This window comes from Micromesistius poutassou, assembly GCF_964030765.1.
Source record: "Micromesistius poutassou genome assembly, chromosome: 1".
In the NCBI taxonomy this organism is placed as follows: domain Eukaryota; kingdom Metazoa; phylum Chordata; class Actinopteri; order Gadiformes; family Gadidae; genus Micromesistius; species Micromesistius poutassou.
In genome coordinates, this window is record NC_140271.1 from 14,394,066 (window position 1) to 14,419,646 (window position 25,581).

The 25,581-nt window shown below is 47.5% G+C and overlaps 1 protein-coding gene across 4 annotated transcripts; it reads right to left on the reverse strand.

Moving 5' to 3' along the window:
* Positions 1-1,248: 1,248 nt before the first annotated feature.
* epn2 (epsin 2) lies at positions 1,249-22,995 on the reverse strand. Of its 4 annotated transcripts, none has more exons than XM_084488289.1 (10): positions 22,813-22,995; positions 16,525-17,372; positions 15,910-16,064; positions 12,008-12,120; positions 11,156-11,260; positions 9,704-9,866; positions 8,879-9,022; positions 8,292-8,321; positions 5,296-5,523; positions 1,249-4,941 (listed from the first exon to the last, which is right to left on the reverse strand). In XM_084488289.1, exons 2-10 carry the CDS (start codon positions 16,953-16,955, stop codon positions 4,628-4,630), a joined length of 1,683 nt encoding a protein of 560 aa, XP_084344415.1. In that variant the 5' UTR covers positions 16,956-17,372; positions 22,813-22,995; the 3' UTR covers positions 1,249-4,627. The 4 variants fall into 4 exon arrangements, with proteins under 4 accessions (XP_084344415.1, XP_084344414.1, XP_084344413.1 ...); XM_084488288.1 differs by having other exon boundaries at positions 1,249-4,938; positions 8,229-8,321; XM_084488287.1 differs by having other exon boundaries at positions 8,229-8,321.
* Positions 22,996-25,581: the final 2,586 nt, after the last annotated feature.

A 25,581-nucleotide genomic window follows, 5' to 3' on the forward strand; every position in this document is an offset into this window, starting at 1 on the left:
TATTGGTTAGCTCCGCTGGTCTGGATATGTCACCCCTTGTATTCTTCTGATTGGTCGTAGTGTTATCCAATTGCGTGCAGTGATATTTTCAAATGCACACTTGGTGCCGCCCCTCGAGTTGGGCCATTTTCATTACTCGTTGCCAGACCCTACAGCTTTCTAGATGTGGGTCTGGATATCCAGGCTAGTGATGGGAATTTCGGCTCTTTTTAGTGAGCCGGATCTCTTGGAACGGCTCACCAACAAGAGCTGGCTCTTTCGGCTCCCAAACGGCTAGGGATGGGTCAGAATATTTGATTATTCGTTCCTGAGGGTCAAAGTCGATTTTTAACATTTGGACCGTTAACATTTTTTCCCATTCAAATAAACAAGAATTAACGGACGGAACTAATGTTGGTTCTGTAGCACTATTAGGTTTTTTTTTATTATTATTAATCATGTACAGAAAAACAATATACACAAGCATAAATATTAATATGCATACAACACAAACACTGATCACTGTTAGTTTTTTTGCGTTTAAGATATTAAGTGATTTCTTGCCGATGATCCATGAGTGCCTTTGTGAATGACGGCACACATCGAATAATCGATGTGTCTTGACTTGTACTCACACGCTCGCACTAGTCTCTCTCCTCTTTTCCTCCTGTCAGTCACAGGCAACGTGTATCGCGCATCGAAATCCCCCGCCCCTCGCTGCTTGGTTCTCGTGATTGGTTGCTGGCTGCCATGCATGGGCCGTGACACACATAGCACGCGTAGAATGAATGCATGTAGCACCCGTAGCGTGGGAGAACAAAAAAGACAACCGTTCGCGTTCGGGAGCCGACTCCTATCGTTCACTTAAAAGAGCCAGCTCTTTGAGCCGACTCGTTCGCGAACGACCCATCACTAATCCAGGCTAGTATCCAGTTGTAATCGGCTGCCATCAACCTTGTTCACAGGATTACCTCGCTTTGCTCGTTACTGCTGACATATAATTGACAAACAAATGAGCAAATAACATGTCAATTCTGTTTAAGTATCAAATTACTTTTCATATAATACTTGTATCACTCGTAGTTATCAACATCAGATGTGTCGGCTCGGTATTAAGCCTTATCCTTTACAACATGCGTTGGTAACTGATCAACCATTCTATATTCTAGAACTCCCATTTAATGGGTTCCGTCTTGCTCTGTGGATTTCAAAGCCAACCTAGATGAAAGCACTCAAGAGCAGAAATCACTTGTGACACGGTTTTACGGAGCTGGAGAAGTACATAGTTTATTTCATTTTAAATCGATGCAGCTACAGATGTAATATTTGTTCACGTGGCCATTGCTGCGTTTTTAAATTCATTTTAAATGCTGTTAAAATACCATGGTGATTTTCCTACTAAAAATAAAAACCCAATACACAGAATAATAACGGTATACAGAAGAACAGTATGTTACAATAGTACAAATGATAAATTATATTATACAGTTATAATGACAAAGAAAAGAAAAAAAACAACCAAGCAGCCTCCTCCCGGTACTATGAAAAGGTTAACTAGACCAGACGGAACCATGGAAGAACAACAGGCCTGCATATAAACAAGACAGTCCATGACGCGTGTTAGTCCTCTTGATAAAAGCATATTGAATACATGTTAACACCGCAGCACTAGCCAACGGCGTCGTTCCACCACTACGGTTGGGCTTTCATTTGCAAACGCAAATAGGTGGAGTGTTTCTTCGTTTTTTCGTAATTCAACATCTGAATTGGTTTTAAGGAGTCACACCGACGGGACAAAAGTGTTCCCACAACTGTTGCAGTTGGCCAATGAGGCCGGCGAGAAAGTAACCAGAGATACCGTCTTCGCTAGAGATATTTATTCCCTATATCATAGCAGTATCTCGATGAACTAAACTGAACTGCTAAACTGAACGTTTGCGCAACACAAATCAAGCACGTCTTTCTTTTTAAAAATATTTTTTTAAATCTTTTCCACATATCCGATTTTTTTGTTTGTTTGTTGTTGCATATATCTAGTTTGGAATCAAAAAGGTGTTGCTGGTCTGTGAGTAAAGTTGGATCCCTACCCCCGTCATTCAGAACAAACATTGCATATCACCGTCATCCACATCACAAACAGTTTTCCCCCACCGCCCGTTGCCTGAGAGAAATAAAGGACCGACCTGTTCCAGGGTTTTGCGCCGCGCAGCTGTCATAGCACAACGAACCAGAGGAGGGCGCCAACTCAACGTCAAAACAAAAGTGAATGAAAACGAACGGGGTCCACTTAGACACGAAGAAGAATATCATTGGCAGTGATGTCAACAGGGGGGTTCGGGGGCTGGGTTTGAGCACAGCGAAGGTCAACAGTGACAAAACAAAGGATCTATGTGCAATGGTCATCTCTGGGCAAGTTCTCTCATTTCTGGGCCCATAATTCCTCTGTACTTTAGTGGGAAACGCTTCTAATTTCACATAACATTAAACATGAACCCCCCCCCATATATTTTACATGACCCCCTCCCCCCCCCCAAACACATCAACTGTATTTTGTTGTCATCTTGTGATCAATGAATTATGTTAACAGAAATCCATAAAGCTACGTGTCCACAAAATATGACCAGAATTCCCACAAACCCCTTTGTAGTAAATCTCCGTCACTCAGGACTTTGGTAACAGTGTGCTGTGCTTCTAATGAAAATAGGTGTAGTATTCCCCAAAAATGAAATTTAACGAAAACTGCCAGGGACATCATTCGTACGACTAAATGGTTTAAAGTCTTGACTGTGGATTTACATCTAGAGAGTAAAATAGGACAAAAATTAATAAACAAAACAAAGAGCACAAAAATATAACACTTGTATACATAATGCCAGGTCAGCCATTGCTGAATGATTCCCTCCGGTGCCATTAATAGACAAGTCCTCCAAACCTAATGCGTGTGTGTGTGGGGGGGTGTGTGCTTGCGTGTGTACGTATGTGTGAGGGTGTGTTGACGGGCTACTGTTGGCAGGGTTGGATGTGTTGCTGTAAATCCCTTGGGGCTTCGGCCGACATGCCCTCTAAATCTCTCTCCAATATATTTTACTCACACTTCAGCAAGATAGGCCCTTGAAGTTTGGTCACACACATGCGCGCACACACACACACACACACACACAAACACACACATTTTAAAACATACAGATTGCTGTAGCTACCTTGCCCCCCCCCCCCAATAAAGCACAAGCAGACACACACACACACACACACACACACAAATATACTCATACATGACTCTGTCCACTTCCCTTTCACCCCTTAAATGAAAAAATAAAACTACATTTCCCATGTCTACGCAGTGTGTTCATAGGCAGTCACAATGCCTCCATCATACGTGTCTTTTTCATTATACGTGAGAGCGACAACACACACACGCACGCGCATCGTTCAGTGTTAGAATGAGGGCAGACAGTATCCTTTGCTTGTGCGCATGTATATGCGTGAAAACACAAATACATACACTTTTAGGTAACAAAACACGTTAGTAACCCCTCCAACCCATGGTTTCAGCGACCAACGCCTCACTCCCGGCCAGAGCCCCCCCCCCCCCCCCCCAAAAGGTCAAAGTTCATGTGTATTAGGATGTGAAAAACGGAAAAAGGGAGGCGGCCTGGAGACAGCAGTGGCCCCGCGGTACCGTAGATAAAAAAAAAAGAAAGTGGTGCGTTTGCGTCCGTGGGCCCAGCAGCACCGCCCGGGTCCGACGGTGAGCCCACGAGAGTCACAGAGGGGGGAGAAAAAAAAACTAAAACAAAAAAAACACAAATGCAAAAGTGTGCAAAATCCCTGCTTAGTAACCACACTCCATTCACGCACACGCGCACACACACACACACACACACACACACATTCATCTACTACTCCAGTGTGTGTCAACAGACACCCGCCAGAATATACACGGTGTAAAAAAAAGAAAGAAATAATCCTGACTAAATACAAACGTGGTCGACTACACGGTGCAGCGAGTGGCGCGGCCTCGCGGGAACAACCGAAAAGAGATAAGGGTTAGTTTAGCTCTAGGTGAAAAAAGTGGATGCGATCCAAACGAGATCCCGGTGTTGGTACGGTAGGATAGAAACCTATGCTACTCGGTAGAAAAGCAAACGACGAGACGTAAGGAAAGGTAGTACGAAGAGGAAGCGGAGAGGAGCCGAGGGAAGGAGAGAAGACGAGCAGTGGGCGGTGGCCGCGAGGGGCACAAAAGTGTTTCGGTTGCATCATAACACAGCGACGACTGCATCCCGGGCCGAGCCTCCGTCTACAGTCTTGTTCCGTTGGTCATCAGCACCACCCCCTCCCTCGGGGACCCTAAGCAGGGGGGCGAGGCAGCTTTAAGCAACAGGGGGGGGGGGTGGGAGAGAGAGTGGCGAGGTGGAGGAGGGCGGTGCATGGTGGAGGGGATGGGGATGTGGAGGAGCGGGGAGGGGGAGTGTAATAAAAGGTGACAGCTGGCAAGAAGGGCGCTGTCTGGGTTGTGGGTCATACAAAGAGAAAGAGGCCCCTCCCTTGGTTCATTGGGGGAGGGGATAGAAGGAGGAGGAGGGGGCGGTGGGGGGGGGGTGGTGGTGCTGCTGCTGCTGGTGGCGGCGGCGGCGGCGGCGACGACTCACAACAGGAAAGGGTTTGTGGTGCCGGGGGGCTGCCCGGTGCCCTGCGGTGGCAGGACGTTGGACATGAGCGGCTGGGGCATGGACATCCCCATGCCCATCCCCATGCCGGGCCCTGCGCGGCCCACGGGCGCCATGCCGGCCAGGGGGACCATGGTGATGGCGGGCTGGCCCATGGAGGACAGCGGCATGGGGTCGGCGGCCAGGGCGCCGAAGCCCGCCGGCATGGGGCTGACCCGCATCTGGTTGAGGGTGGGCGGGGCGGGCTGGCCTACCTGGAAGGGGTTGGCCTGGACCGGAGCGGCCGCTGCTGCTGGAGGGAGGGAGGGAGGGAGGGGGGGGGAGGGGGGAGAGAGGGAGAGGAAGGGAGGCGGAACCAAACATTAGTTGTGAAAGTGCAAGTCAGCTCTGTCTAGACTAGGTGTCTGTTGAGCTGGAGCTGAGAACCTGAGAGGTACAATCCATAGTCCTAGGAGCTGCTCATGAATACGATGGGTCATGCATGCATGAGGTTTCATCACACCGAACTATGTACAACTTTTAAATAACACACACACACACACACACACACACACACACACACACACACACACACACACACACACACACACACACACACACACACACACACACACACACACACACACACACACACACACACACACACCAGAGGCGGCTAGGAAGGGGTTGACGATGGGCGCGGGCTGGGCCGGCTTGGTGACCAGGGAGTCCAGGTTGACCAGGGCGGCGTTGGGCCCCAGGAAGGACTCGGGGGTCTTCCTGGTGGGGTGGAGGCCCAGGGAGGAGGAGGTGGGCAGCGGGTCAAACAGATCCATGCTGCCGCTGCTGGCCAGGCTGGCCTGGGAGGGCAGGGAGGGGACCACACCGCCGTTCCCTAGAGAGAGAGAGAGAGAGAGAGGAGAGGGGATGAGGACGATGAACGGTAGGGTCTCACGGAGCAGAGAGCCATTCAGACGATGCGTCGCTGTACAATGCAGCAGCGAGCCATCCACGTCACAAAGTAAGTAGCACAAAGTAAGAGGAGAAAAGAAATAGTACAGACACTGATGTTTACACGTTAGACAGAGACCTAGGAAGGATCAAGAGATAGATAAGGAAAGAAAGATATAAATACACAGCGACATGGAGATCCATGAAAGAGGCAGGGACACATCAACAAGCCCCCGGTGATAAGACACGTCTTCGGAACGGAGAGAGGTGGTGCTTTGATAAACCCAGTAGGGTTTCGTCACATCATACTGGTCACCAGTGATCATTAGCACTACATCATTCCGACACGATCGCAACATGACTACTAGAAAGTGAAATTGAACCACAAGAGCAGGCCCTGGCAGTGTACGCGAGGCAACAACAATTATTTTTTTGCACCCAACGAATGTTGGCCCGAGAAGCGGGCCGAGTTCTATTATCAGTCGATCACATTTTTACGTCGCCCACAGTACGTCTGGTTTATTGCCATGGCGCCCCTGAAACATCTAACCTCAAAAAGCATACAGTGTACGTACACACAAAAACACACACACAACTGGAGTAATTATCAGCTGCACTAAAACGATTCTTTGGAGGTAGACTGTAAGGCAACACGCAGACAGCGGAAATACCTAACGGGCCCACACGGGGGACCAATCAACGAGGAGCACTAAATCCATGACCACAAGGCGCAAACGAGCCCTCTCATTGTGGTTTAATCATTCACTGTGTGAGCAGCAGCAGTATGGAGGCGGAGAGCGGCTGCGTCTAGCTGGAAATGTTGGCACCGAACCGGCTGCATGGGAGGGGGTGGGGGGGGGGGGGGCTGAGACCCAAGCAGTGGACGTGTGCGCGTCTGTAGGCGGTACCCGGGCCTTTAACAGCCGTGAGCAGGGACCGCAGACCCCTCTTGTCTGGAGGAACCTCCGTCTTTCAGGCTCCAGAGGTTAAAAAAATAAATTAATAAATTGTAATACCAAACCTCAATGTTTACAGAATCGTATTAGATATCCTTGAGAAAAAAATCAGTGATATCGTATGACTGAGACGCTGAGGATTTCCGTCTTTGATACATAATGTCATAACGGATGCTTTCTGTCCTGATAAGGGAGGGCTGAGTCCACAGTGTAGTCGAGACACAGAGGAAAGAGAATACGCAGAACAGAAGCATAATAAATAATGTTAAGTGAATAAAGACCATTCGATCGTGGCTAGAAGTTATCCATTCGTTGGAATCAGGTGTTCACACAATGGATGTTGCGGGTTATGTGTGTAAAACAAAAACGATGAATAAAAATGTTTTCATTTCCACAGGTGTTCCCTCTAGCTGGGTTCTTGGAAGTACCTTACCACATTATTTCCACTGAACAGAAGCCAAAGTCCCATAGAGCGAGCCCCCTTTTCCCAAAGCCCGGGACTGTCCAAACACACCAGATAGTTCCAGCAACATTGTTCCCCACTCCCCACAGGTTCAAACAGATGCCCAGTAATAAAGCCTTCCCCACAGACCGCCGTAACTCAGTAGGGTTTAAATCAGACCGTGTTGGCACTGGAGAACAGTTACCGTCCGTTCTTTGGAGAGCCAGGGAGGACCAACCAAGCGTGAGAAGAAAAAAGGGTGGGGGGGGGAATTCAGAACTCGATCTGATCCGGACAGAACCCAACAACCCAGAACAGGGACAAAGGAATGCTATGAAAGCAGACCGGAGCAAATTTTTTTGAAATGTACAACGGAACCAGAGGCAAAGGCAATTTTTGAAACATACATTTTTCATTTTTGTTCTGGTCCTATGATATTCGACAACATTGACAAAATGCTAGTGGCCCACGTTCTGCAAAAACATTGTGATTATGTCCTTTTAAGGAATTGGGCCAGGCCATTTTTAATAGCTTTACCATGTTCTACTGAGTCAGCCAATGGGTATTCCTGCACATTGAATATATCCATTATGTTCCGTCAATTCGTCCGGACACAAAGTGGGGTTGAGGCCAGAGAGGATCGCATGAGGCCAAATAGTTCACGGAGGTCGCATTCCTCACACATGCGTCTCCAAGCATGCGTAGCCTCGAGAACGCCCGGCCTAAAGCGTGCGTATTACTTGCAGCACGATGGAGAATTCCAGGGTCAGAGAGTGAACCATGCTGTTTTAGCACGTTGGAACGCTCCCCATCCCACTCTCAGGAATAAACGTCTTCGGATACCTGGAAGAGGGGTTCTGGGAGAGGATACTGAGCTTTTTATGGCAACCTTTTAATTGCATTGCAATCTCAAAATAGATGTCCTAATGTCAAGTTATTAAATTGCTTTCCCCCCATTTGATCAATACTCAGTTTTACCTGTGAGCTGTAACATCAGGGCTAGACCAAAGGGTTTTGCCAATTCGGTTGACTCGAAATATGAGTGGGCTGAGGACTTTTACTTTCCAGCCTTCACGGTCTTTTGCAATGATCTGTTTTTAGACCGTGCACTACTCGTATTTTTTTTGTATCGTTTTTGTATTTGCAGGACGTGGACACACAGACACACACATAGAAGACCACACGCCACGCTGTGTGATGTGGACCGGGGTGAGAGCAGGAGACAGACAGACAGACAAACAGGGTGAGTACCAGTGGGGACAGAGGAGGAGGAACGAAGGCTGTCAAACTCTGAGAAGTCTTCCTTAGACGTACCGTTGGATGCACTGAACAGGTCAAAGCTACCTGGAAGGGGAGACAACACGGACACAAATGTAGATGAACCGTGCAAGCACACACACACACACACACACACACACACACACACACACACACACACACACACACACACAGGCCTATTTGAAACAGAGCAGGTTCGCACATGAAGACGCATGGAAACAAACACAAGGCAGGGAATGGATGTGGAAACTCTAGCGCAGCCCCTTGGCAGCCACTGGCATGTTTGAGTCGGTGTCTGGATTGGCTGAACTTCAGAGTTTAGGGCTTTTTCTCTTGGCAGTTGCGCGCATGTGTGTGTACGTATTCACGAGAAGGTGGAATATTATTTCCACCAGTAGCCCGCTTTCACCGTTTATACTAAATGGTGTTAATGAAGTTTATAGGTTGGAAATTCAGTTCCCAAATATGGAAGCATGAGTTTCAACCTCGTTGGGATCCTATGTCCATATTTGGACAAAGTGGACATTTTGCACTGGAAGTTACTCACCGGTATCTTTGGGAGGGGACTATTTTTACAGGACTAATTCCTTATAAGAAATTCAAGATATCATGTGTTAATTTACCTGCGTTTGAGGTCTTGGGCCGCACAGAGGCTGAGCCCCAGGGGTCCGAGGCAGGAGGCTGGTTTGTTGCCCAGGGATCGCTGCCCTTCATGGGCGGAACAGAAGGGTTGGTTCCCCACGGATCCACTGGTTTAGGGACAGCACCTTCAGGGAGGAGAGAGGCATGTTGAGGCAGGTGTGGTGAAAACACGTACAAGCGACGATAACTGGTCCAGACGCCAAGCATGGGGATTATATTACATTTGATTTAGAATTGGGTGACCTTTCTATCCAGCTAAATTCCATTCATTATTTGTTAATGTCAGAAATAACACGGGGAACGAGTTAAGCATTTCACCAGGGGACTTTTCCAGCACGAATTCACCACTTCCTCATTGGCACCTGGCAACTTAAAATAAACCTGTGTAAGTTCCTCACATGGTCTGTTCCATACGTGGACCTCTCTCGCCTAGCAAACATCTTTCTGAATACACAAACACACACACCTCTGTGCAATGCAACTGGGCAGGCTAAGCAGCATTCCTAGTATCTTATGAATAGCTCTAGTTCCTGCCGTTTACTTCCCTTCATCTTTGAGAAGACCCGACAAGAGTACAGTTCAGACACAAGTCACTAAGGAGCAGGTAGGGGTCAGTCATATTGCGCAGGGACGTCCAACAGGCAGGCTGGGAACTGCCTGTCCGCAGTTTCTACCAGGATAGTCTAGGGGTTAGAGCGTTGGACTCCAGACAGACAGAACGCCGACACACAGACAGGAGGCAGACCGACAGACAGAGGCCGACAGAAGGCCAACAGACAGACGGAAGACAGAGCGACGGCGTGTACCATATGATGACTGCCAGGGGTCCGCTGCAGGAGCAGCAGCAGCAGCACCAGCAGCAGCACCAGCAGAGGCGGCCCCTGCCCTCCAGGGGTCCGCCCCGGCCCCGGCCCCAGCCCCTGCACTCGGCTCGGGGACGTCCATCAGATCCATCAGGGAGGACTGGGGCTGGAGAACCAGGAGGAGAGAAAGAGGGAGAGAGAGCCATAGCGTTAGTCCACCCGCCGACCTACCATGTCACCCAGTGGAGGCTGACCAGTAGAGGGCACCGCCACCCACCGCTCCCCACATCAGAAGACCTTCCAAAATGTTTTTGAATGAGCAAAGTAAATAATATATATAGTTAGTGAGTGAAATATATCATCCGCAATTACACGTTGATTAAAAAACGTCTTAGGGGTACTGGTGGGTCACGTGTTCCTGGCCTGGCGCGCACGCATCTTTTCCCAGCGACTCGTAGGTTGTACGTGCACTGCTCTGCAATACAAGAGATGGCAGCCAGCCGGCCCGCATGGCAGCTGCACCGTAACAGCACAAGTAATAGCATCCGTAAGTGTCTGAGAAGCTGAAGCCTCTCTTTCCTAACACTAGAGATTGCTGGAAAGATTGTGTGTGGAAAGTAATGATAAGGGAACAAGGCCCATCATTTAACTCTTCTGTTCTGTCCAATTGGAAAAGCTGCCAACCCTGCTTTTAGTGTCCCCACTTTCTCAACATATTTACAATAGATCTGGCTTGTCATTTTATTTTCCTTCTTTTTTAGCTTTACTAGGGCTGGGCAATACTTATAATACGTATATTTCCTTTATCGTCTTACACTGGTACTGTATCTTCATCAAATGAAGATATAACTTATCGTGATACCAAGTTTTATTGTATTAATTAGTTACGATTACAAAAGGGGAGGAATGAAATATAAGTGAGGAAGGAACATTACTTTAAGTCTGATACCACACTTTAAATTCCCATATACTTTAATGTAATGTCCCTCAGTTAGAATGTTTAGAATGGTATTTTGAATTCATAAGCATATCATGACATTAATCTGTCATGTAAAGTTCCCCCATAATTATCGTGATGATAAATTTTTTCCATATCATCCGGCCCTACGCTATACATAGAATGACTTGCGTTGCATAGCAATGATGGGAAACTAGTCTGGCCTCTGCCAGTTACTGTACATTCCAGCTGCAGAGAGCAGACACGGAGTCAGACACAATATGGGAATGGGAAGAGACGTGGCTATTTCGGGAAACCCGGACGCAGAAAGGGAAAATCTGACTCCATGAACCCTGACTACGTGCATGTGTGTGTATCCACTACTATTCCCCCCACGGACACACAGACATTTGAATGTCTGCCGTTTCCACATGGGCAGAGGGCTACACATTTATCCAGCATCTCGCTGGCACGACACGCCGAGAGCGTGCTAGGCAGCATTAGCATGAGCATGTCACCTCTCTCTTCTTCTTGGCGAGTTTGCCGGAGCCCGGGCCGCCCTTCTTGCTCTCCTCCAGGGCCATCTGTAGTCTCAGGTCGTCTCCTCTCCGCACGCGCTCCTCCTGCTCGCACCGGGGGAGGCAAAGAGCTTGATTGTTAACACGGCGGCCATTTCAGATCCACCGGCGCCTTTTAAAGCATTTAGAAAACGCTTCCTACACAGTGCAGCCGTAAGGGTAGCCCGTGACCAAAGATACAGGCAACCAATGATGAAAAAAATGTAAAATTATGCAACTGATGAAGCCTCTAGCTCTTTATGGTGTATAATGCGAAGTCAGAGGCAGAATGTTGCTGATCTGGCATTGAGCATGGCTTTTCATTTCCTCATTTGAGTGGCATGGAAAAATCTCCATTGACAGTCTTTTTATCAAATTATTTTCAGTCACATTATGGTGGGACGGAGCAACAAGTGTACATTCAGTAGAGAGAAATTACTCTCTCAATTGTTTCCAAAGCTTTATTTCAGAAAGTCTACTGTACTGCTGAGGTATTTCTCGACAGCCACGGTGTCTTGTCCAGAAAACCCTACAACAGAGATGAGGAACCATATATCCAGCCCTTATCAACGACGAACTGTCATTTATAGTCCTGGCAGAGTAAGAGGCCGACGTGTGTTTGGTAAGTGTGCCTCTGTGTTGTGCATTTGCGCGTGCCTGTATGTGTGCCCGCATGTCTGTGTGTGTGAGGGAGTGTGCCCACATGCGTGTCTGCCCGTGTGCGTGCGAGTACATTTGTGCGCGTGCGTGCGTTTGAGTATGTGTGTGTGTGTGTGTGAGAGTGTGAGTGTGTGTGTGTCTTTGTGCGTGTACCTGCTCTGCAGCCTCACGGCTCATGGCCAGGGCCAGCTGCAGCTGCAGCTCCTCCTCTCCGCTGGTCTGGGGCCGGGCCTGCTCCAGCTCAGAGCCAGCATTGGGAGACGTAGCTACAACACACACACACACACACACACACACACACACAAGGAGAGACAGACACAAATTTAAGTCACACATTCACTGGCTGGAATCTATGCCCCACAGGGCTAGGTGTGTGTGTGTACTGATATGGGAACAGCACACTTTACTTTGGCGTACAGGATAACGAGACGCCATGAGGCGAAAGTAAACACACCGTGTAGCCATGCAGACCAGAGGGGGGGAGGGAGACAGACAGACAGACAGACAGAGAGACAGACAGAGAGACTCTCTCTCTCTTCTGGGGGGGGAAATTAAAACAAAAAAGCATTTCATACCCTCACCACACCAAACTGTGTGTGAGCCACACTCGCAAAACAGTGACTGTTATTTTCTGCTACACCCAGAAGCAAAGGCATCAGATATAGTAAAGAAACACACTTGGACCCATCAAAAGGTCCATAAAGGCCCTTCACAATAATCTTTCAGTATCTTCGATTCACCAAGTAGTGCCTTTCTGATAAATCAAGGCACATGAATAGCATCAAATAACATGTGTGTCGTCAGCCACTTTTTACAGTTCAATGGACATGCCATTATGGATCTGAGGGGGGGGGGGGGGGCATTTCAGAGAGCTGCACCCACCCTGAAAGCTCTGTCCCCAAAACCCGCTTGCAATAGGACTCCATTACAATCTCTCTGACAGGAAGTGCTGAAGGCCCAGATAAGGGTCTCAAATGAATGAGGGGAACCCAGGCTCGAGCTCGGGTTGCAGACCTCAGATGACGATGATGGAGCCATGAGCTCCATTTAATCTGCTTGGCCTGCTTCGTTCCGTTCACTCTGAGTGAACGGAGGAGAGCAGCCGGGGGCCAACACGCGGGCTCCCTCTCTCATGAATACTATCTGTATGGGGGCATCTTTCCAAATGTTCCCCTCTCCCCTTCCCCTCTCCCCTCCTCCTCTGATGTATCCCTCCTTTCACTGCAGCCACGACGAAGGGGGCCCTTGCTGACTGTCTTAATGTGATCCTGCCGACAGGAGACTTGAGGCGAGACTCTGATCGTAAAAGAAGGGCGGCGATGCTTGATCTTTAGGACATGCCCAGACCGACCCTGATGAACATGGTGCCACTGAAAGGCCTTCGTCTGGTTCACTTGCATTAAAGGAAGATGTCACTAATAGATGAAAATGAGATTTAGCCTTACGGGTTTGTCTGGGCTGTACTCATTACAACAGTGTCAGGGTATATTTAGACCCCTGAAGAGGAGGGTGAGTAATAGGACAGAGGCTCTGTGGCCAGAGCGGGCCTGGGCCACGGTTAGACAGTCAAGAGTGACAAAACTTTTCAGCACTCACAGCCTTTACCTGCTCGTCTCAAAGTGCATGCTGGCGACTTTTGTCATAAAGGGAAACCTGCAACAGAATTCTCCACTTTTGGCAGTGCAATCACTTAAGATTAGAGGAATCATCAAATTCCTAAGTTCAGAGATCGAGAGGCAACTAGGTCAGTTCAAAATGTGGCAAGAGTCTTGAATTCAACCACATAGACGAGTTTCTGAGAAGAGGGAGGCAGGGTTATCAACAAGTTAACCAAAGCAGCTGGGTGTCCCTGGTTTTGGTATCTAACACACAGTGGTAAACGTACTCCATTTGAAACAACAATCTCTTCAAAACAGGCTGCAGTGCAGGTTATGTTGTTTTAAAAGAGGTCAAATGTATTATTCAACAAGAATGACTCAAGCCGTTCAAATACTTCCCCCGTCCACATACATACGATGAACTGACGATTCTTAAAAGTGTTTAGTCTACAGATTTGAGTTCACTTGAATGGTATTTTTGAAGGAAAACCTACTAATGGGTTGTCAATGCATAATACATCCGCCTGGCCAACTAACAGAACTGACAGGCGACGACAGGTGGACAAATGCCCACGCCGTCGCATTTGCCCATACAAGCCACCATTAGAGGGCAGGATACACAGAATACGTTCTTTACAACCTCTGGAAACTAAACCCCGCTTGCCCCCCCACTTGGCTACAAAGCCGGAATTTCTTGCAACAACACTGGTGTAGGTGCTTTGGTGCTGCAGAGCCAAAACATTGATTACTGCCACTGCCCGTAATGGCCTTGTAGCACAAACAGCATGCAAAGCTTCCCCAAACAATACAAAATGTGGGCTGTTGTGGGAATGTGCTATCATATATGATGAAACTTACATGTAGCGTCATAACAACCATACCCATTACTAAACTACTACCATTACCAAGTTTTCCCAAATGCAGAGTCGTCTGGAGTAAGCAGGTCTCGTTTCAATGGTTCGACCATTGGCTCAACATATTTCAAACTGACATCTAATCCCCAAATCCTTTGCTTTGGTTGTCCCCGCGTGGTGCCAGGAGAGCGATAGAGGTGTGGACACAACACCGCTCTTAAGACCTTCCATCCCAACTCTGTGGAGAAGAATCTGTGGATCTACAGCCAACTGGTGTAGATCTATGTTAAGCTTTCTGTATTCAGTACAATGTGGATTAGGTGGCCTTTACTAACCTAACCATGTCCCCACAGGTCCACACTTCCAGTCTGATCACTGCTAGGTGGCTGGGAGTCAAATCTGTGAATTCCAAAGCTATTTTCACAACCTATCCTTACAAAGCAGGATATATTTTGATGTAGATCTACATTATTGTTATGCCCAAACTAGTCAGAAATTGCTGGACTTGGAACAAGGAGCTTTCTTGAGAGAGACTAAATTTAAAAATCACCCTTGATGTGGGGCTTCAACCTCCCCCCCACCCCCAACCACCACCCAAATTGTCAGGCCAACTTCCCTTCCGTTATCACAACTGATGACTCAGCTGGCCAGGACGTCCGACCACACACACACTGATTCATACACTGGAATGTGACACAATACACACACACACATACACACACACACATTCCAGTGAAGACATGCATTTGTAGTCCTGCAAAACAGACAAACAGGCAGGAAATAACCCTCCAAAAACGACCGGGCAAATTCATGCACAAGTAAACACCAACAAACACCCAGCATGCCCCCCCACCGCCCCATGCTGTGTGGCAGAGGTCAGAGGTCGCCGTGTCTCTGTGTGAGTGGAAAGGAAAATAATGGCCGGGTTCCTTGCTTTAATTTCAACACCCCCTCCATTTTCCCTGTGCTGTTCCTCATTTCACTTCCTCCCGGCCTCCACCCAGAACTCTTAACGGTCGTTCTCTTAAGACTCTTGTCCCCTCTCACCTCCCCCTGTCCCTCGCTCTGTTTGAGATTCCTTTTCATCGCCTCTAGGATGAGGCCCTGGTGGTTTGGTAAAGCGACCAACAGAGTGAGAGACACAAAGAAGTTGGTGAACACCCCCCCCCCCCCCGCACGCCTCTTACGGTGTGCGAGTTTCAGTTTTATGGACTGACTGTGGTCCCATATAACTGGTTCTCTCCACATTGGGCTAAGGGCCTAGTAGTGTATTTTCTTCTGTGTGTGCGTGCATATGTATGGCTCGTCTTAGCTTAAGAATGCAACCCCAGTAACCCCTGTGCTGCAAGCCAGAGACAGAGCGATGTTAAGGGTCTGGGAAGGCTTCCGGGTGTTGGTCAGACTGGGACTGTGAGAAAACTGTGATAGTGTGTGTGTTCACAATAATCTAACATGCCAATGAGTTGGATCATTTCTGCAGCACAGTACCATGTTTGGCACAGACAATCAGATGGTAGTTAAATTTTTCCAACACGAAATGCTGGCGTTCTACATCCAATCAGACACTAGAGTTAGTTTCTTCAACCAATCAGATGCTACTCACAGCCATGGTAGGAGGCTGGGGAGCCCTCCGAGCGGCCGTACTCCTCGCTGTAGGAGGTGGAGAGGTTGGGCTGGGAGGAGCCGCGGCCGAAGCCCACCTGGGAGCCCCCGGTTGACACCTGCGCCATGCGCTCCTTGGTCTTCAGGGCCTGGGACCTGATAGGTGAGACGGGATAGCGATGAGGAGCAGAACGAGGGCAACACGGCTCCTGTGAGCCCATGGAAGTACAGGTATTAAAGACTTCATTCTTCTACTGCAGTTTAAGACGCAACAATATATGCCAGGTATTTATCTGACAAAAGTATGCAACTGCTGTGGTACCATAAGAAAATTGTACCAAAATAAAATCGGTATTGGTATAATGTATCCCAAAATGTAAATGTCGTAACATAAATGAATTTTCTGAAAACATAACATGGCATATAAAAAACTCTTCTCCAAGCACACTCAATCTCTATATTACCAAGCAGCTCTCAACACACACACACACACACACACACACACACACACACACACACACACACACACACACACACACACACACACACACACACACACACACACACACACACACACACACACACACACACACACACACACACACCACGCCCTCACCTCTCGCCCTTGAGCCTCTCCTCGTCCTTCAGCAGCACCACCAGCTGCTTGCTCTTCTCCCGCACGTTGATGCCCTGGTCCTTGCCGTCGCGGTCCACGTACTGGAAGTCCTTGAGCGTCTGGATGGCGAAGATGTTCTCCTTGCACTGCAGCGCCACCCGCTCCGAGCCCGTCTTCACCAGGTAGTCCAGCAGCGTCAGCGCCTTGTACACGTGCCGCCAGTTCTTCCCGTGGTCATTGAGCCGTCGCCAGATCATGCTCATGATCTCGCTGAAGGCCACCACGTTGTACGTGAGGTCGGCGATCTCCGACATCAGCGATGACGAGGGCCCCCACGGGTCGTTGGACGTGGACTCGCGCACCTTCTTCTCTGCATCCGAGTAGTTGTTCACCATGTTCTTCATCTGCCGGCGGATGGTGGAGCTCGGCATGTTGGCGGTTGACCGAGAGATGATGGAGGTGGGCGGGTAAAATATCAGGAAGAAAGCAATGGGTGACGCTCACCCAGAAGGAGGGGTTGTTTGGGGGGGAGGGGGGGGGGTCAGGATAAGGAGGAGTGGGTTGGGACTCGCTAGGGAATCTCTTTAGAGGGAGTCTCCTGCAGACATGCGCACACAGGGTATGATAGTTTGTAAGCGTGTGTGAACCTCTGCGAGAACTCCGGCAGCCCGTCCTGTACGCCTGTGACCGTTCCCACGGCTCGCTCTGGTCGTATCTGGCAGTGCGTGTCGTGTGTGTTTATGGGGCTTCTCAAGGCCAGCGCGACAAGCCTCTGTATTCCAGAACGGTGGCGGTTAGAACCATCTCCACACTCGGAACGCTGACGGCACACACGCCCACGCCATCACCTGGAATGACAGAGAGGCAATACATGAGACTGACGTCGATGAGGGTGGAAAATGTGCAACACTTCCTGGTTCTTATCTGTACATAATAAAGAAATAGGACACCAAATGTAAATTCCTTCTTCTGGGGGGGAAGATATATATATTTTTTAAGCTTTTCACACATTTACCAACACCAAGTTTCTGATCTCTCGGTCTGATTTCACTGGAGATTCTTTTTACCAATTTATTCATTCAGAACAGGAAGTCATGGTAGCCATTTCTACCTTTGAGAGAAATTTGAGTTGAAAAACTAAAACATTAACAAACTGGCCGGATGTGTTTCACCTGCACATGACGTTGCAGAATAAAAAATTATTGGTCAATACTCCAAGAGGCGAATGACAAAATACCCTACCCTACCCAATAGCCTAACTAAAATGCCATTAACCCAGACAAAATATCCACAATAGATTAAAATCGCTGTTTAGAAGTGTATCATGCTAGCTCTGCAACAGTAAAAAGCAGGCAAAAAAACTGTGTGGCCAGTGGCTCTCCGGTGTGGGTGTGACGCACATAGACTGTATATAATCCAGGTTCAACTTATTTTCCCATGTGTATCATTGGAAACTATCGCTGACATTTAAAGAATAAAAAAAAACTGCACAAGTAGGTCCTACTCATTAAGATTTGGACTGAATCTATGGAAGCAGGGAACTTATGTCCTCCTATCCATTCATAATTCTAGGCCATAAGTATTTAAACCGAGCAAGATTTGTCGAAGTTGGCAAATTGCAAATTAGACACAGCATTGTAGGCTAAGCAAGGTCATACATGCTACAAAGACTTCTAACACCAACAGCTCAGCTTTTTTATTATTATTTATTTACACAAATACCGTCATAAACAGGATACCTTGTGAAATGTCAGGAAGGTATGAAAACATCGACCACCCAAGCCTAACAGGAACACTCACTAATGTATATGTGCTGTGGCCCCAGTGGTTGCTACCTTGGAATCCGTCAACATCAATGTAAACAGGGGGTGGGGGGAGGACAGAGGACAGGATATTTTGAAAGACGAATCCGCACCGACGTGACAGAGAAGCTGTATTTCAGCCCTCCCCTAGGTTTATTGCACCATGTTGCCTTGACTGTAAATTACAAGGCAGGGTGTGATGCAGTGCCACGCCCCGCCGTGATGACAGAGGGCAAGGTGATGAAGCACACTGGATGGGTGGCCTTCGGAGCCAGACACTCGGAGAACAGGCCAGCGGATATTGACCTTATATGGTGGGGTGGGGGGGGGGGGGGCTAACTCGGTAAACCTAATCAGTGGGAAGCACTGGATCCATGTCCCTTCCTGGATTTGACCAATTAAGCATTGAGATTAATTGGAGCTTAAATTGGATTTGACCAATTAAGCAATGAGTTCGACCTCTCCTTCTTTCAATCATCATCTGCCCAATGTTATTTGAGACAACATGTTTTGGCTTGAGAGACGTGTTCACATTGCTACTTGTGTAGCCGGTCCAAAAGACAAGTGCACAAAGACTGGTATCCACATATTTCCAGAATCAAGCTTATTAATTTTAAATCCTGATTGTATCACATTGAGACCTAGTGTAATGTGATGACCAGCTAAAACTGCTTGCAATAAAACAGCTAAACTCAGTCAGCACCTATGCTATTGCAATTACAATGCAACATCCCTGACCTTAGGCAAGACGTGTCTGCAAAGAGCATCGCCCTCTCCAGCTATTTGTCTTCATTTTCCTTCAACCGGAGACATTACAAAATGAATCTGCTCTCTCTATGTGAACATGGGCTGATGAGCCCATTTCCGCAGCATTGACGAAACAGACGGTGGTGACTGACAAATGAACAAAAGGCAGATCTGCCTGGACCCCCTGTGTGTTGGTGGCCTCAGTGGCCATATACATGAACAGAAGCTGTTGCGAAAAGTCCCACTGTGCATCCTTTAGCCTTCACCTAACCAAAACACTGCACACCCATTGGCTGCTTAACAGCCGCTGATAAGTCAACCCACCGGGTTGTCTCCCAGACCGGTACGCACTCATGCTCTTAAGTCTCTTTACAAAGAAGCCCGGATTCCTTGTCCAATGCATGGTAATGGGATATTACCACGCGCCCTGCAAGCACACACACGCCTGGGAACAAGCACTTTCCCAAACCAGGGTTGGCCGCCCAAGCGAGAACGCTTTCCCAGCACTTGGCCGCCACTGGGAAGAGCGTGCAGGTGCATGTGTTCACCTGCAGGAACGTTGGTGCGGCGCTGGCTCGCTTGGGGGTTTGTGTGTGTGTTTGGGGGGGGGGGGGGGGTGGGGTGCAGCTGAATTTTGGGCAGTCGAAGGGTGAGGGAAAAAGAGGAAGGGGAGTAGGGGGTAGTGGGGGGTAAGAAAACAACTTGGCAGATCCCGTAAATTCACTTAACGCCAGAGAATTCTCACCCCCCCCCACCCCCCACACCCCAACATGAATACAAGGCAGAGCTAATGACACATCTGCTGCTATAATCACCGATTCACCCGCCGCAGACAGGAAGAAGAGAGGAGAGTCTGTCCGCTAGCCTCCCTCCCTCCTCCGCTCACCTCCTTTCCGGAACACCCCTCCTCTTCTCCCTTTCACTATCCCCTTCTCTGCCTTTTCTTATTGGGTAGAATCACTAAACTCCCAAGGCCTCAGAAACACAGAGCAGGATCTGTGCGTTTGTGTTTGTGTGTGACAGAAAAGAGAGATCACACACACACTTCATCATGAACCCATGCACATGAATCATGTACTATCGAGAATACGATGTCGCAACCCGGTCCATTCAGTCAGCAATTGCGCGCGCGCACACACACACACACACACACACACACACACACACACACACACACACACACACACACACACACACACACACACACACACACACACACACACACACACACACACACACACACACACACACACACAAAGACCCTGCAAAGCCAAAGCAACATAGCTTGTTTTTCCTCCCCTTACCACACCTATGAATGAAATCACTAGTTGTTTTGGAACTTTATTAACTGATGAGTTTATTCCTACCCACTTGAATGGCACAATTGTTCAAAGGAAACCTACCAATAAATCTAAATGTGTTGAATGACATGGTTATGGCAGTGGAAGAACCAAACTAAGCCGCTTTGGAATTCTCTCTACAGGCGTTCCATTTGGTGACAGTTGACCAATCAGGTGTCATGCAAGCCTCTGAAGACTCCAGTCTTTTGCCTATCACAATACATCTTCACACACTGGAGGCAATTGATACAGTCCCATCCAGTCTACTTTAGATAATTTTAAAAAAATCACAGCATCATGGCATTATAGATACAACTAAAACTCTATTAATCCCATGAGGGAATTCTGGCGAACCCCAGATTAGACCAATATATTAAACCAGACACTACACAGCTTCCACAGAGAACAACAGACACAAAGAGATGTGCAAAGAGCTCAGTGAGGAGAGAAGCAAAATGCTAATTAAAAAGACCACTGGGGACAACAAGAAGCAGGTTTAGGCCAAGCAGAGGCTTAGGATTGTGCTACCATACAGCTGGTGGGAGTGTTCGAATGAAATCAAACACTTAATTATAGGGTCACATTTATAGAAACGGTAATACAATACCTATTCTGTACCTTGGTGAAATTACTGTTTTAAAAACATGATCGCAATAAATGTTTACAGGTCTTTCCAATAGTTTGTGTGATATCTTGATGTTCACTCCACGAGCGCTGAGCTCTCTGGGGCCGAACAATATACAAAGGAAAATCCATCTCCTGCATTTGTGCTTGTGTGGGAGCATATTGGCATAGTCCCGATAAACTGATTAGAGCAGTAGGAAGCCAGGAGTAGAAGAACAGGTCTACCTTGCCAGCCCCACACAGCAAGGGTAAAACTGATCTACAGATACAACTGTTGCGCAACCGAGAGTGTTTGTGAGTGTAAAGGAGTAGCATCCAAGTCATCGAGCCAGGTCTACCCAAAGTGCTTTACTGTTAAAATATGTATCAACACCGTTCAAGGGGTCAGGTTACATTTAAACTTGTTACTTTCTGCAGAAGATACACTGTTGTGGTTTCCAAAACCACAACAAACCACACGGTTGACTGTATGGCTAACGAATGCGTAACATAGCAAAGGCGTCACACGTAAACGTAAGGAGAGAAATGAGGACATTACTACTACTACCCCCCCCCCCCCCCCCATCGACACGTCATCTAGTCTTTTGTCCTCCCCAGCCCATAGAGACAAAGCGACCGAGGAACGGGAGGAGAGAACGGTGATAATGCATCTGTCACCCACTGCGACTGACCGATCATCCTGACAATGGACAAAGCCCTGCCCTTCTCTCTGGCCACGTTTAGGCTCAGGCACAATGACTGACCTGAACATGTACTACCAAATAGCAACCCCAATGCACTACCTTGTCCGCGTTAGCTTAAACCTCACTAGCTTTGCCTAAGTAAACAGTTAATATGTGGTGGGAATTGTGTTCAAATACTTTGGCATCCCCAACAACCACCGTATTATTATGGGCATGGTATCACAGCATGGGCCCGCAAAAGAACGCAACACTGGGAGCGCTCATGGTACCAGCCGAAAGATAAATCACGGCTCTCTTCGTCTGATGCAAAACAGACATGCTAACGTCTGGCTAACGCTAGCCACCGTGCTAATATGCGCCAAGCCTCCTAAATGAAGAAAGTGACATAAAACCACCAACCATTGTTTTAAAGATCAGTCTGTATACTGGTGTATTAGGGCCACTGCACCAGTAGCTCGCTGCAGTGAGATAGTGATGAGGGATGATAAAGTACAGCCAGCCGGTGGAAGACACGAATAAAATATCGAGATACGACAGTCGGGGCTCAAACTTCGGAAAATAGCACAAACTCAGCGTAAACCACAACGCTTCCCGTCGTATCTTTGGGGAAAACAGCCGCCCGATTAGCACCGCAGATCAACACAGTGTCGTAGCCAGACCCAAGCTATCCGGGGATGCTACCCGCCCATGGCTCGCCGAAGATAAAAACTTGGTTTTAAAGTAAAGTTGCCCTGGGCTAGCTAGCCGTGTGTGTTACTTTAGCATGTTAGACGTCCGCGGGTGTTCTCGCACTCCGTAGTGGGATGTAACACATCTGTTGATCGACGGCTGATGGGGAGAGCAAAAAAAGTTGTTCTAAAAAGTTTATCAACAGACGTGAGAGTCGGGAGATCCGTGCAAACAACTCGACGCGCTGGCTAAACGCTACGCGGCGTAAGCTAACTAGCATGCTAGGCTACTTAGCCTGCTAGCCCCAACAAGACGGTACGCTCCGCGGAGACATCGCCGACAGAAGCTGGAGGCTGGACGACAACCCGGGGGGAAAAAAAACACGAAATGACGGCGGTATCGCTGCAGCATACATAAACTTACCATTGCTCTCGGCTTAGTGTACGGGTCCTTATGTCTCTTAGAGGTATAACCCCGTGGGCGAGTATCTAAGTGGGGTTTGGATAAAATACTTGAATTGAGAGTTAAAGGAGCTTGTTGCGCCCCCGCGTAGGAGCAGAATGTTGCTATGCTAACGTCAACAGCGAGCTACACGTATCTGTAGCGCTGCTCGGCGCGCCTCTGACTTCAGAACATGGCGGGCAGAGCCTCTCGGGAGGGGGCCAGGCGGAGAAGGGTGTGACCAACGCGGCTCGACTCGCCGTGAGGACAAAAGTCTCCTCATCGCATTCGTCGATGAGGAACACACTCGCATGAAGAGACATAATAAGTGAGAGACATACGTGTAAATGCATTGCCAATTTAAGCTTTATATCGAGTAGGGGGATATTAATTTGTGAAAGTCATTTGAAAGTAGACGAGAGAATCCTGAATGGAACAATGGGGTTTGTTAATATTGGGGTGGCATATTCCATGGCAAGAAGATAATGTCCTATTATACAGGGATAGGCCTACAATGTGATTTGTTATACACATCAATGAATCAGAAGCCCAAACCCCTTTTTTCCCTCTATATGGGTGTGTGTGTGTGTGTGTGTGTGTGTGTGTGTGTGTGTGTGTGTGTGTGTGTCCCCCCCCCCCCCCCCCCCCCCCCCCTCCTCTCTCTCTCTCTCTCTCTCTCTCTCTCTCTCTCTCTCTCTCTCTCTCTCTCTCTCTCTCTCTCTCTCTACAGTTCTAGGTTCTACAGTTAAACCACTTGTGGAATCTCTCTTAATGAGAGCCATTGTTATCACAAACACATTAGCCTACTAGCCAGGACCCCAGCAGATTTGTTTGTTTTACAACACCAAGGGATAGACTGGCACATACTTTTTGTTCTGTAGGTGTGTCCATTGCAGGACAGCATTCCACCCAGTCTTGTATGAAAGCAACCGTGTAACGTCACAGGCCTCTCGCTCTCTCACACACATCCAGGCCAGTTTATCCAGTTAACGTGGAAGAAATACGGCTATAAAAAGTGCAATCAGAGCTATCAATAGCAGGTGACACAAAGTTATGTTTAAAGTTAGAAATACGTACATGGAATTGGAAATAGTTTAGTTTTGTCTTTACACTCACAGCGACATAAGGGAAGCTTTCTTTACCATTCATGATTTTTTTTGCCTTGTGTCAGATGTATTATCTATCTTTCCGTCCGTCTATTTGTGTGTCTGTCTGTCTGTCTGTCTGTCTGTCTGTCTATCTGTCTCTCTAGGACCAGTCAGGCTAGGGCAATTGGTCGGGTGGACGATTTTAGCTGATGGGAATTTATTTTTATAATGGCAATATATAAGAATACATTTTCACACCAGCTATCAAACACTGATGCTGATCTTGATGCATTATGTTTGCCAAAAAAGTATAAACGTAATCCGCATCAAGTTGTGGTCTCTTTAAACATGTGTTTGCTTTTATATATAATCAGGGCTGTATGTAAAGTAAAGTCCCCATATATATGTATTTATCCATCATTTATCCATGACTTAACATGGCGAAGAAGAAACAAGTGGATCTTCAGTGATCAGCACAACACTCACCATGCAAGGCCGCTTTAAGTCAAAAGGGGGCAGTGCTGCGCTTTCGTATGGCTATTTTGTAGTTATTTTGTAGCAGCGGGAAAAAGAGAGAAACGTTATTAGTCCTCAAAGCCATGTCTGTCCTTTGATATGTGATTAACACCGGTGGTGACCTATGATATACAATGAAATCATTAAACCCAATTAACATTAAGCACCGCAGTCTGCCCCACTACCATTTAAAAGGCACTCATGAGAAACATTCCCTAAGGGAGTCTGGGGCAGAGGCACAGCTTGTGAACAGGCAAGGCAGGCAACTGCTTTGGGCCCCCAAGAAAAAAGATTACTCTATTTTTGTTTTAATGTAAGTGTCATCCCTATGGCATTTACCACTTGTTTGATGAAAATTATCTGCCAGACTTTGACAAACGGTTCAAGACTTTGCTTTAGTCGAGCCAATCGCTAAATTTATGTGCTAAAAAAAATAATTTGCAGCACTGTTTCGCCTGAACACGTCTGCAGTGGAAGAGTACAAGCTGATTTATTGAGCTTAAGTCCAGGGCTCATGGACAATTTGGGAATTTTACTCACAAAGGAAAAGTATCCAAACATGAGGAAATGTGCCACCTCCTTGCCTGCATTATTTGGCTCTACTTATTTATGCCAGTCAGCCTGTTCCCATATGATTATTAGTAAGTCCAAATACCGTTCCACCATTTAAAAAATAAATATAGAATATAGAACCGTTTATTGTTCTATATTTGTATTAATATAATGCTATTAAATGAATGTGAACACTGACTCTTTTTCAGTGTGTGAGTGCAATATTCAATGTCTTTTGATGTGAGTACATAGCATTTGCACTAGCCATGGCATGTAAGACCATGTTTTGGTCAGATTATTTATAACATAATGGTGATGAACATTGGTTGGAGGGGCCCCCTAGGAATATTTGCCTAGAGCCCCAACAGACTCTCAAATGAAACTGGTCTGGGGGTTCACAGCTTAGTGAGGGCATAACAGGGCGGTGGTCCAATGACCAACTCATTCACATATAGAAGGCAAGGGGCAGGAACCTTTGCAGTTGACAGAGGCATACAACATTTATTGAAACATTACCTAAAATTGTTCTTAGAAGAGCCAAATAAGGTTGTTTGATGACTCACTGAATATATTATAATAGTATTCTTAGTTGCAC